General features: G+C 42.4%; 1 protein-coding gene across 1 annotated transcript in view; it reads left to right on the top strand.

The window, feature by feature from the left end:
- Window positions 1–1,675: 1,675 nt before the first annotated feature.
- LOC141100332 (adhesion G protein-coupled receptor E3-like) overlaps window positions 1,676–14,265 on the top strand; it is a 218,277-nt gene continuing 205,687 nt past the window's right edge. The window contains exon 1 of the mRNA XM_073588730.1: window positions 1,676–2,001. Within this exon, the coding sequence (XP_073444831.1) occupies window positions 1,959–2,001 (43 nt within the window). The 5' untranslated portion in view covers window positions 1,676–1,958. The remainder of the gene's footprint in view (window positions 2,002–14,265) is intronic.

Here is a 14,265-nt window from a genome sequence, read left to right as displayed (position 1 = left end):
TCAAAGTGGAAGAGGACTAGACCCATTTATTGGAAGCAGCAATTCTAAAAGTCAATATAGCCCTTTAAAGGGTCTTGTCACATGACATAGTGTAATATTGCGGCCGCCGGGGGGTAGCCTGCTTGATCGCTCCAGTACTCACTGTATTGGAGGCTGTTTCATCACCCGTATGCTGTTCACTTTGGAGACCCAATTGACTGCAGACAGAGGCTGGAAACAACTTTAACAACTCAGTTTTAATCTCTTCAGGGCACAAGCTGACACGTCACACGGAGCACGGTGAACACGGAACTACTTCCCTTCTTCCTGAGCCCGACTTCAGCCCACGAAGGTACCTGACTTATCTGTTACAGCTCACCCCTTTATGGCACTGTTGCTCCTGTTCGTGTCCTAGATTCACAGCTCACTAGACTCTTCACAAAGCTCCCATACCCCAGCTGCTACTTCCACAGGGGGCTCACCCACGGACCTCCCTGGCTTGCACAACTCCAGACACAGGCTGGTTTCAATAGACTGGCTTGGTTGTCACTTCAGCTCTTCCTTGCTAGCTGACTTGACCACTGAGACTCCTTCTTCAGTCTCCCTAATCCTGCAGTTCCCAGTCTCTAACTGCAGGACCTCCAACGACCTTCCTCGCTAGCTACTGCTGTAGGCATTCACTGTTCTCCACTGTCCTGTATGGCTACCCCCGGCTCAACTCCTCTAGAGGGAAAACTATCTTCCTTTTTGTCTCTGGCTAGCCACTCCTCTAACTTAACCCTCTCCACAGATTCCGTCAGTTATGCTCGGTGCCCCCATCTAGTGTCCCTTAATGGTACTACAACAAACTCTATCTTTCTAACTAACTATTGTCATGCGGCCACAAACACACACACACACACATGACATATATACTCTGTACAGACATTTAAGGATCACAGTTAATATGCAATAACAATATTTACAGGGCTATGCCCTCACCTCCTGACAATAGAATAAGAAGGCAAATCAGACACACCATTTACAGACACATGCTTCAGAGTATTTGCCACTTATCAGTGCAATGTAGGAGGGCTGCAGGAGGACAAGAGAAACTTTACCCCTTAGATCCCCTTTCAGAGCCTCTCGGGCAGCCAAACCAGTCCTCCTGCTTTCCGCTGAGGGGCAAATACCCTGAAACACGTCTGTAAGTAGAGTGTCTAGATTGGCTTCTTATTCTAGGCTCATTAAACGGTCGATTTTTAGCTTTGCACTAGAATTCCTGTCCTCTTCCTCTCTGAAGAGGCTATTTGTGGGTGTATCAAGGAAACAGTACATTTTGTAGTTGAGTTTCTGAGCAAAGAACACAATTTGGTTGGTAAATGGAGATGAAGCAGACCTGTATGATTGTGCCACGTTTCTACATGAAATCCTTGAAGCTCCGCATGAATCGAGGTGGCCATGTATGACATTATCTATATCTATTTTTTTTTTTAATCTTTTTGAATTTCCTTGCTTGAGCTTCAGCTATTTTTTCTTGCTGTACTTCTCCTACTTTACAAACCCACTTTTAAAACTTCCTCTAAAATTTACACAATCAGAATTGAGAAAAAAAAAGTTAAAATAAGATCACACAGATATGACAGCAAGTGACCACATATCACGTAAATTGAATAGGACATTATTAGTGGAGAATAAAATACAGCTCATAGCTGAAGCCTAAAAAATATTCATAAGGAGCTTCTCATTGTGGAGAAGCAGCCTTGACCGCGTGTGTGAAGAAGTCCGAGGTGCCACAGAATATTCTGCAGATATTGGACTGATAGGTTGTTGTGCAATGAGGACAAGCCTTATTCTAAACTTTTCGAAATAGAAATTGATATTTGATTGACAGTGAGAGTTGGTCTACATGACCTAGAGTGGAAGACATTTGGGTAAAGCTCCTAATCAAGGCATTTATAGAACTTCTTCTGAATGTAAACCAACTGAAGGAACACAGAATGGATCAGAGGTTCTCCAGACATATCCTGCTGCTGATACTCGGTAATAATCTATGTGTGTTTTGACATGTCTAATTAGTCTAGAATTGTTTTGACTGGTCACTTTTCATGGACTACGATAAATGCTACAGAGTAATTTTCTGTGAGTTTTTTTTAGAGGTAATCTCATGGTTTGATAGTTTATTTAAATTCTGTAAAAATAGGATAATCTGAATTATTATGGCCTACCAAGGAGGCACTGTGAATGAGGTGCTAGGATTTAGTGTATCTCAGCCCTTTAATAAAATATCTAAATTAAATATTGATCCATTAATAGAAAAGCATTGTGGGAATAGCTGTCACGATCCATTTCTGGATCTGTCAGATTCTGGATTCTCTGATATAAACTTTTTTCCTTTCAGACCATCGGGGGTTAATATCAGTTTTTGCCCCTGGTGGCCGCTGGTGTTACTAAATGTTTAGTTTGCTAAGGGAGACCATTCCCGCCTTCCCATATAAGGTCACCTGGTACACCAGCTGACTGTTGGTAATAGCAGGTCCTTTGCAAACCAACCTTTGAGAAGAGAGGAGCTATCTGGAGCAGTGCATTTTACAGCTTATCTGGAGCAGTGCTGTTTCTGCTGAAAGCTGAGTTCGGCTGCCTTACTCTGCTGCCTCGGAGCATTGGCAGCAGAGAAAGCTAAGATTTTTTGTTTTTCCCTGTCTGTTATTTTCCTTGGTGTTGTATTAGTGCAGCGGTGGGACCAGTGTCCGCACTTACCAATTCCCTACTGAGGGATAGGTGCAGGGTGAGTGAGAGCTGAGGTATCCTGGTCAGTGATGGTTTGAAAGAAGCCGTATATGGACGTCAGGGTAGTTCAGGGACACAGCCTCAGGAGAGTGCAGGCGGTGTCCCTTTCCCCATCCCTATTTCAGGGCCCACCATTGTAATTGTGTCCCTGGTGTCCCCTTGTTTGTCTTTGTTGGTTTCGTCACCGACCGATCGTTGGGTCGCGTCACACCGTGACAATAGCGTAACATCTATCCATGGTTGGAATGAAAGAAAGAAAGATGTGTGTATAAAATAGTCAATGATCACCAATGCTAAAAGATTGTAAATATTATTAATGAACGCAATAATAAAATTATAAAAACAATTAAAAAAAACAATGAAGGCTAAAAATGACCACCAGGAGGTCCATCCATTGAGCTTGCCAAAAGCAGGAATTCCACATTAATATAACTGTACAGTGAGGAAATAGTAAAAATGCAATTCCTGATAATTGCTAGTTATAAATGTGCAAAATAGAGACAAAAAAATATCCTGAAACTTACCATATAGTCAGATGAGAATTCTGCTCAGGAATAACATGATCATCATTCCTCAATGAATACCAACCAAATGATCACACATACATATGTGTAAGAAATACATGAATAGACGTGTATCATGAATGTTAAGAAATCCAGGTGAGCAAACCCAAATTGGGTGATCCAAACCAATGGTGTAAACGTGAGGTCTGGACAAGCATGTAAATGACCTAAATGGGTCCTCCATCTATCACCACGCTGCCAGCAGGTTCTCCAACACAATCGCCTTATTGTAGCATGAGGCTGTTAGCCTGCTTAACCCTATTTGCAACCACAAAAATGTCCAAAAACATACTAATGCGGTAGGGGAACCTTCACCATAAAGGATTTCCCAGCATGCATAAAGTACAGGGGCGTGTGAAATACATAGACCAAAAAGTGGATACAAAGTGCCATATAGAGGAAAAAATCCTGGAGTCCGACGCACGTTTCGCCTTTTTAGCTTTTTTTTTTTACACACAATTTCATTGAAAAAGCTAAAAAGGCGAAACGTGCGTCGGACTCCAGGAATTCTGTGAACAGGCGATTAAATGGGTATGTGCTCATGTTATATGTGATTATCAGCATGGGGATTTTTTCCTCTATATAGCACTTTGCACTTTACAGACCACTATGGGTCTAGGTGGATATATGCTTATATGCTGATATATTTTTGCACTTTACCATTACCTGTATCCATTCCTTTATTCCTGTATTTGTGTGTATTTCACTTGGGGATACATTCCTTCCTCTTACTTGTATTTTGTTTGTCTATTTATTTATGATATGAATTTACTTAATAAAATTTATTTTTTATTTATTATATACAGTAAAAAATATTAACACCCCTGCAATTCTGTCAGATAATACTCAGTTTCTTCCTGAAAATGATTGTAAACACAAATTCTTTGGTGTTATTATCTTCATTTAATTTGTCTTAAATGAAAAAACACAAAAGAGAATGAAACAAAAAGCAAAACTTTGATCATTTCACACAAAACTCCAAAAATGGGCCAGACAAAAGTATTGGCACCCTCAACCTAATACTTGGTTGCACAACCTTTAGCCAAAATAGCTGCGACCAACCGCTTCCGGTAACCATCAATGAGTTTCCTACAATGCTCTGCTGGAATTTTAGACCATTCTTCTTTGGCAAACTGCTCCAGGTACCTGATATTTGAAGGGTGCCTTCTCCAAACTGCCATTTTTAGATCTCTCCACAGGTGTTCTATGGGATTCAGGTCTGGACTCATTGCTGGCCACCTTAGAAGTCTCCAGTGCTTTCTCTCAAACCATTTTCTATTGCTTTTTGAAGTGTGTTTTGGGTCATTGTCCTGCTGGACGACCCATGACCTCTGAGGGAGACCCAGATTTCTCACACTGGGCCCTACATTATGCTGCAAAATTTGTTGGTAGTCTTCAGGCTTCATAATGCCATGCACACGGTCAAGCAGTCCAGTGCCAGAGGCAGCAAAGCAACCCCAAAACATCAGGGAACCTCTGCCATGTTTGACTGTAGGGACCGTGTTCTTTTCTTTGAATGCCTCTTTTTTTCTCCTGTAAACTCTACGTTGATGCCTTTGCCCAAAAAGCTCTACTTTTGTCTCATCTGACCAGAGAACATTCTCCCAAAATGTTTTAGGCTTTTTCAGGTAAGTTTTGGCAAACTCCAGCCTGGCTTTTTTATGTCTCGGGGTAAGAAGTGGGGCCTTCCTGGGTCTCCTACCATACAGTCCCTTTTCATTCAGATGCCGAGGGATAGTACGGGTTGACACTGTTGTACCCTCGGACTGCAGGGCAGCATGAACTTGTTTGGATGTTAGTCGAGGTTCTTTATCCAACATCCGCACAATCTTGCGTTGAAATCTCTTGTCAATTTTTCTTTTCCGTCCACATCTAGAGAGGTTAGCCACAGTGCCATGGGCTTTAAACTTCTTGATGACACTGCGCACGGTAGACACAGGAACATTCTGGTCTTTGGAGATGGACTTGTAGCCTTGAGATTGCTCATGCTTCCTCACAATTTGGTTTCTCAAGTCCTCAGACAGTTCTTTGGTCTTCTTTCTTTTCTCCATGCTGAATGTGGTACACACAAGGACACAGGACAGAGGTTGAGTTAACTTTAATCCATGTCAACTGGCTGCAAGTGTGATTTAGTTATTGCCAACACCTGTTAGGTGCCACAGGTAAGTTACAGGTGCTGCTAATTACACAAATTAGAGAAGGATCACATGATTTTTTGAACAGTGCCAATACTTTTGTCCACCCTCTTTTTTATGTTTGGTGTGGAATTATATCCAATTTGGCTTTAGGACAATTCTTTTTGTGTTTTTTCATTTAAGACAAATTAAATGAAGATAATAATACCAAAGAATTTGTGTTTGCAATCATTTTCAGGAAGAAACTGAGTATTATCTGACAGAATTGCAGGGGTGTCAATACTTTTGGCCACAACTGTATCTCTCTTTGTGAGTGGTGTGCTCAGGATACTTTGTATCCACTTTTTGGTCTTTTAACCCTATTTGGTTGCACTATACCAAATTGTGCATTTGGGTTTAGATCATTTACATGCCAGTCCTGACCTCACGTTTACTCCGTACAAAGGTATATGGGGATATTTAGGGACATTATCCTTTAGCATTCATGACAATAAAATGAATCAGGGTAGTGGACAACCTCTTTAAGGCCCCACCATTATCTGGAACAAAATGAGGTGGGCAACATTCATGATTGCTATAAAGGGTGGATGGGTGTAATTTTGTAGAAAGTAATCCTATCTGGAGGTGCTGACCAGAACAACGTGGAGTATCAGGTGCAGCACTGCGAGTAACACCTACACAGGACAAGAAGTCACAGTAAGCGGCATTCCAACTACAATGACTGAGAGCTGGTAACCAGTTCAGAAGCAGCCTATGGTGGTCTATTGGAGTATTGCACTGTCCTCCAACCCCATAAATGGACTATTGAAAAGTGACCCTTTCCGACATTGGGTGCTGATCCTACCCTTTCCTGGGCACATGACAGCTGATCTATGCAGCTGACATGTGCCCGCAACAGCCACGGGTGGAATTGCGATCCACCCATGACTGTTAAATAGTTAAATGTCGCTGTCAATCTCTGACAGTGGCATTTAACTCTTGCTTACCAGAAGCCCGTTGCTAAACCCACCCATCGGTGACCCTGTCACATGATCGCGGGTCACCGATGAGTCAGCATAACAACAAGAGGTCTGCATCAGACCTCTATAGTTGTCAATGCCAGAAAGCTATGAGCACCGCCCCGTGGTCGGCGCTCATAGCAAGTGAGCATTCCTGCTACACACAGACAATCTGCTCATCGCCTGTGTAGCAGAGGCGATCGAAGTACTGCAGCTTCTAGTCTCCCATGGAGACTATTGAAGCATGCAAATGTTGAGGTAGGGCTAAACTAACCCTTCACAGTTGAGCCAGTGATTTCCAAATTAATTTACAGGGCGTTGCTAGCAACTGGGAATGACCACACGGAGACGGGGGTCTCCGTACGGGAGGATCGAGGCAGATCACTGAGCCCCTTTACTGAATCTCACATTACATAGCATTCTGCTTAATTATGCAAAGTATACAGCTACCAATAGAATTGTAATACATTTAAGCCAATAGTATTGCAAGAAAATCAGAATATGTCCCTAGCTGCGTGACGTAGAATATAGAACAATAGCACATTCTTTTAGGGTCTCATCTCATATCTCAAATCTTATACAAGCTGGAACAGTCTGGTTTCATAACAGCCATGAACTTTCATCTAGTTAAGTTACAAAATTTAACTCGTAAACAGCAAAATGGCGTCGCAAGCACAAAAATGGATCCCGGAGAACAAGATGTCCTGTACATCTGAATACTGTACTTCACAATTCCCCCCTAGATAAATTTTGATAACACATATGCAGCATCAGAGGTGCTATCCCAAGCTAACAGCTTGAGGGGTACTGGTCTTCACATGACTGATGCCGTGTTACCAGTCATGGCTGTCGCGGCGCACCGGTCCCCCCTGTATACTGCAGTTCTCGAATAACAATTTTTGATGATGGTGGTGGAGATCTTTTGTAGGTAGCCAACATCTTCATCAAGTAGCCTTTTAAGATCGGTGCAGAGAAGAGCAGGGGCGACGCCGCCTTTGGTATCATCATTATCTGGCTTAGTGCAGAATTTCCTAATACATACAGAAATACACCAAAGAACAAGTTTTAGTATCACATATACAACAAGGATACAGGCAGCGGTGTGTAACAAGCTTTGTAAGATACCAGCTATCCAGCCCCCCAATTCCCTTAAACCAATTGGCTGGATTGAGAAAGGAGATGGTGTCTGACCACCAACTGTCTTTATTACGATCATTGTCTTTCTCGTATTGATCTCTGAGTCTTTGAATGTCTTCTAACTTTAACTTCATAGTACTGTTAGGATCTATATAATGACAGCAAGCGGGTCCAATGACCTGACACATACCACCTTGTGCTGCTGTTAAGTAGTCCAGCACTATAGTATGTTGATTAGTGACTATAGTAAGTTGATTTTGGACAGCAACTGTAGTGTTAAGTATGTGCAATATATCCCAAATTTGATAATCTAGATAGTCTGTGGCTCTAAACAATTTATCCCACATTTGTGTAATCATAGGGTAAATGAAAATAGAACTGACAATTTTATTGGCCACACTCATCTGTACTATATGTGGTCTCCCTGAAGGGCGGGGTGAATTGTCCGCAGCTCTTTTGTATAATGTATGTTTGGGTATAGCCTGTGTATCCAACTGTTTGTTCGGAATAACAAAGGTGGCCGGGGTCAAGCGACCCAGAGTACAAGTACCTCTTACCCCTACTGGCAACCATTTATAAGCATTGTCTCCACATACCCAGAACATGTCATCAGGTAAATCCCATAGGACTGAGTGTTGCAGCACCAATCTATGAGTTAAGTCTATGAATGCAGATGCATTCTGAAGCATGCACCAAGCTGGAGAATGTCCTAAAGGACTACAATAACCTACATCAGGAATTCCACAAGTGGGGGTTCCTGGTACATACACCAAGCTGGAGATTGCCCTAAAGGACTACAATAACCTACATCAGGAATTCCACAAGTGGGGGTTCCTGGTACATATTCAGAGGACTCATTACAAGATATATTGCCAGGAATACTGGCACAGGTTTCGTTAGAACCCTGGGGAAACAAATTAGAAAATTCCCATGACATTATGCAACCTTCATTCTAACAACATTGGTTTGAAGGCATCAGTAGAGTGTGAAGTTACATTGAAACTGACTTGTAAACCATACGTTGGAACTTGCCCTAGATTGGTTAGACTAGTCTTATTCTTAGGGACCCAAGCCCCTCCTTTGTAGGCCAAATATTGAAGTTGTGTATTACTTCCTGACAGATAACCTTGTCACCAGGGGTATCCCACCCATCCCACAATAGGTATACCAACAGTTAAATTCCATAATTTAGCATTATCTGTGGCATTATTAGCGAGTGTGTCAGAACAGTCAGTCCAAGTAAATAACTCCTCGGGTGGAACAGGGATAGCCAAAAAGGGGATGCTTGTGGCTGACACCCGTGAATACGTGCAGATCCAACAGTCTGCCAGAGACTGGGAATTGTCCAACAAATCTCACAGTAATTTTTCATGATGTTGTATAAACTTATTATTCAAGGACATTGGGGAATTTAGGCTGTCCCATGCAGTTACCAATAATAATATGAAAAATGCGAAAAACCAAAACATTATGTCCCCTTATTTGCTATTGGCTTGTTGGGTGATAGGGTGGACTTCATAGGGACCGTCATACAAGGGTTCTAGTCCGTGCTTCCTGACATGCCTCTTCACAACTACCAAATCACCAGGCTTCAGGTTATGACAGGTGTCGGTTTCTGCTGAATCTGGAAAAGAAGAGGAAACTAGAACATGGGTGTTAGTAAAAAATCTTGCTAAGCTGAATAACACATTGAATAGCACAGTCAGTTTCTTCTGATAACTGCAGAGGCTGGAAATTTGCAACTGGGACCTAGCACCAAACAATATCTCATATGGGGACAGGCCATATTTTACAATAGGGGTAGTACGAATGTGGTAGAGTACAATGGGTAGGAGCTCTGGCCATGGAGCCGTAGTCTCCTGCATCATTTTGGTCAATTGTCCCCTTCAGTGTGCCATTCAGCCTCTCAACTTCCCCACTGGATTGTGGGTGGTACGGAGTATGGAGTGCTACAGTGGATCCAAGCACTGTCAAAACTTCTTGGTACACATGATAAGAAAAGGCCGGGCCTTGATCACTTTCAACAACTTCTGGAACCCTATATCTGCATATAATTTCCATCACCAGTTTCTTCGCTGTGGTTTTTGCAGTCATGTTGGTAACAGGGAATGCTTCCGGCCAACTGGAGAATCGGGGCCGGTAGAATTTTTGCACCAGTGCGAGGGCCTGATTCTTTCCTCGATGAGAAGGTCCATGTGCCCATATGGCAATAGCAGGGTACATCCGCTTAGGGAGACACACAAGTTGGTCCTTTTTCCAGAGACCATTATCCATTCGTGCCCCATCAGTCATCCATTGCTTCACCTCTTCCTTTGGAGACATTCTCTGCATCGTCATTAAGCGGTCTCGCGGGGTCCGACAGAAAACTTCAGTCTGTTGTAGATCATCAGGTTCTTGTAGGGTCAATGCTTCTTGTAACTGTTTACGCTGAGAGTGTGTGGTCACCATAGTTGGTATGGTTGGTTCAACGGGTAAAAGAGCGGCGGCTTTTGCTTGCATATCCACAAATGCGTTGCCAACAGTCTGTGGACTGTTCCTAGGACCGTGCGCCTTAACTTTGATAATGGCCACCTGAGTAGGTAATTTGATCAAGTCCATGAGGGTTTTAACAGCTTCAGCATTTTTCACTGGGGTTCCGGCAGTAGTAATAAACCCTTGATTGGCCCATAGAGCCCCAAAATCGTGAGCAATACCAAATACATACCGTGAGTCCGTGTATATATTAGCCCGTCTGTTCTTGGCCAAAGTACATGCAGTAGACAGAGCCTGGAGTTCTGCTTCTTGTGCTGACTGTGAGAGCGGGAGCGCAGCTGTGTGCACTAGTGTCCTCTGTGGTAACAGCGTATCCCGAGTGGAATCTACCAAACTCGTCAGCATATCTTGAACCATCCGTGTATAACACCAGATCAGGATTTGGGAGTGGATTCTCACTCACATTTGGTGGAGTAGCTGTTTCTTCAGTCAGAAGTTGGGAACAATCATATTGGAGATAATCCTCATCACTGCCATCTTTCCTTATAGATAATTATACCGTCTTTCAAGGCATTGTAAAGGGGTTGCATTATGCGGGATGCATCCGGTATCCACTGACAAAAATAGGTGCATAGGAAAACGCTGGAGTTCAGTTTCATCTTTTGGGAAAGGAAGGGAGCTGACAGCTCTTTTTCTTTCTTCTGTGAGGTGTCTAACACCCTGAAGGAGACAGTGGCCCAAGAATATCACTTGACCAAGGCAGAACTGAAGTCCCGAGGCCGAAACCCGACAGTTCAGTGCTGACAGATACTTAAGGAGGCTAGCAATGGCAGGAATGGCAAAAGACACCTGCTCATATTTTTTTGCAAACTGGTTGGGACTGTTTTGGGCCCCTTGTGACATAACTGTCCATATTAACTGTCGACCCTGATAAGTGAATGCAAATAGAAACTGGCAGTCTGGGTGTAACGGAATGCTAAAGAAGGCATCGGTAAGATCAATAACTGTAAACCAAGCAGCATCCTGGGGTATTTTGGACAAAAGAGTATGAGGATTAGGCACCAGGTTTGAGAAACACTTTTACTGGTTCTACAGGCATTTTCCCTATATCATTTGGCCCTTTTGACCAGAGTTTAGATGGTATCTCTGAGAGGTATGGGGTGAGTTATTGATCCTCAGGCAATATTGGGGGTGGATCTGAGCCTATCAGGGCCATCATAACAGTAGGAAGGGCATGCAAAATACAGATTTCCTCACTGTCTTCATAACGTAAGAGCCATCTGACCATCATCTTGGAATTATATTCCGGAGAGGAACTGTGATAATAAATCTGCCCCTAGTAAATTTACTGGACATATGGGAGAGATTACGAACAGTAACCTTGGGAAAAGGTCCCACAGAAATAGGGTTTATAAAAGTATATTAATTGGGTCTACCATCTATTCCGATTAAAACAGCAGGGGAATGACAATCTCTGAAAGTGTTCGAGTCTGGCACAGCGCCATCATTAGCAGGGAGGGGCTGAGGAGCAGGTTTCCCAGTAGCTGAAGTCTGAGGGGGGCCCAGAGTTTGCTATGTGGGCTGAAGGGCACACTGATACTGATAAGGGACTGTGAACTCGCAGCCTCGCTGGGCACAATGGTGGGGGCTGGAGCAGCTGCTGGCTGCTAGCTTGCTTTTTTTTTTTCTCTGTACGCTGAACAGACGGGTTAAATTCTTCTGTAAACTTTTTTTTTTTTTAGCAGGGACTGAGGCTGGCAGCGGTGGCTGATAATAGATACTGTGAGCGTTTAACAAAGAAAAGGTGGGGGCTGCCTCTCGGTCTTCTTGTACAATTGTCATCTAGCAGGGAGACCTCTTCTTTCAAATCATCACTTATAACTATTCGTCTGCCTAACACATTAGTATCATTAATCTCAGTTCCTTCTTTTAATCACTTCCTCACACCAGTCTCTTGCTTGAACCACAATATATCCCGTCCTTGCCATAATAGACAATTTTTACTTCTTCAACATAGCAGTAGCAGAAACAATCAGAATTCACTTTCTCTGTTCTTCCTAACACCTTCGTCACACAATTAATGTGCCAAGCCACAAAATTCTTTTTTTCCTTCCACGGATTCTCTCATTTAGAGCTAAATATCCTTTAGTTGTGCACAATACTGGAGCGGCCGTCTCAGTTTGTTCCACCAGGTCAATAATCCCCCTCTGGGATTGCCCAAAATTCGGGTACTCAGTGAAAGGAGGAGGGCATCTCAGACTATCCCTCCGGACACCTCTGGTTACATATACTGTATATACATATATATATATATATATATATACACATATATATGCACACCTGAGTTACGTATCCTACCCATCTTTGATCACATGACCACACCTGATTACTAACAATGATCAGGAATTCAGGATATTTTGACTATAAAGAGAGCCACAATCACTGGTCAATCCGGGGTGTCAGTCCCTTATGAGGTATGGTTCGAGCACTGGGCCCCCAACGGGACTGCACTTCTATATGATTCCACCCATGAATCACCCCACCACGAGGACAAACCTCAGATCCTCTTTGCAGCAACAAGCACAGGAAAACCACACCAATGGTCAGTCTGAACAGTATAACTGCCAACTTACCGTGCTTGTCATGGGGGGGTGATCAGTCCCAATTTTCCAGCACCTGTGTCCGCTCCGAGGGTCCTTTGTCTTGTTGTCCTCCGGGGGCAGAGGCGTCCCTGTTCAGGGGCCGCACGTTGGGTGCCAAGCTGTTGAGGTAGGGCTAAATTAACCCTTCACGGTTGAGCCAGTGATTTCCAAATTAATTTACAGGGCGTTGCTAGCAACTGGGAATGACCACACGGAGACGGGGGTCTCTGTACAGGAGGATCGAGGCAGATCACTGAGCCCCTTTACTGAATCTCACATTACATAGCATTCTGCTTAATTATGCAAAGTATACAGCTACCAATAGAATCGTAATACATTTAAGCCAATAGTATTGCAAGAAAATCAGAATATGTCCCTATCTGCGTGACGTAGAATATAGAACAATAGCACATTCTTTTAGGGTCTCATCTCATATCTCATATCTTGTACAAGCTGGAACAGTCTGGTTTCATAACAGCCGTGAACTTTCATCTAGTTAAGTTACAAAATTTAACTCGTAAACAGCAAAATGGCGTCGCAAGCACAAAAATGGATCCCGGAGAACAAGATGTCCTGTACATCTGAATACTGTACTTCACACAAAAAGTAAAAAAAGTCTTTAAAAATATTAAAGAAATAAAATAATATAAAAGTTCAAATCACCCCCTTTCTCACCATTCAAAATAAAACAATAAAAAAAATCAATTATACACATATTCAGTATCACTGATTTCACAATCGCCAGAACTATCAATATGAAAAAAAATTAATGAGATCGCTAAATGGAGTAATGACAAAAAATTTAAAATGCCAGAATTACATTTTTTGTCGCCTTTACATTGTAAAAAAAAAATGAAATAATGGGCGATCAAAAGATCGTATCTACACGAAATAGGTATCAGTAAAAATGTCAGCTCGGCGTGCAAAAAATAGTGTCTCATCAAGCCCCAAATCACAAAAAATGGAGACGCTATGGGTCTCGGAAAATGGAACCAATTTTTTTTTCTTTAACAAATTTTGGATTTTTTTTTCAGCACTTAAATAAAAAAGAACCTATACGTGTTTGGTGTCTGTGAAATCGTAATGACCTTGAGAATCTTAATGGTAGGTCAATTTTAGCATTTAGTGAACATGGTAAAAAAAAACAACAACTGTGGAATTGCACTGTATTTGCAATTTCACTGCACTTGGATTTTTTTTTCCCATTTTCCAGTACACGATATGTTAAAGCCAATGGTGTCGTTCAAAAGTGCAAAAAAACTAGCCCTCGCATGGCCATATTGAAGCAAAAATAAAAAAGTTATGGCTCTGGGAAGAAGGCAAGCGAAAAACAGATATTCAAAAACTGAAATACCCCTGGTCATTAAGGGGTTAAAGGTCTCAACATGTTTAATGTCTATGCCATCAAGTGTACTCTGTGACGATTCTGCCACCATGTGTGTTAACTACAATCTAGTGTTAGGGCCTTCTTGTGAAAAAAAAAACAAAAAAACAATTTCTGTTATTATTATGTTCTGCAAATATTCTTGAAGGGCATCAAATAGACACCCTTTACAAATGTAACACAAGG

Source organism: Dendrobates tinctorius, unplaced genomic scaffold (assembly GCF_039654945.1).
Source record: "Dendrobates tinctorius isolate UK_male_01 unplaced genomic scaffold, ASM3965494v1 ptg000104l, whole genome shotgun sequence".
Taxonomy (NCBI): Eukaryota; Metazoa; Chordata; class Amphibia; order Anura; family Dendrobatidae; genus Dendrobates; species Dendrobates tinctorius.
The sequence above is the reverse complement of the archived record's forward strand: the minus strand, read 5'-3'. Positions and strand labels throughout refer to the sequence as shown.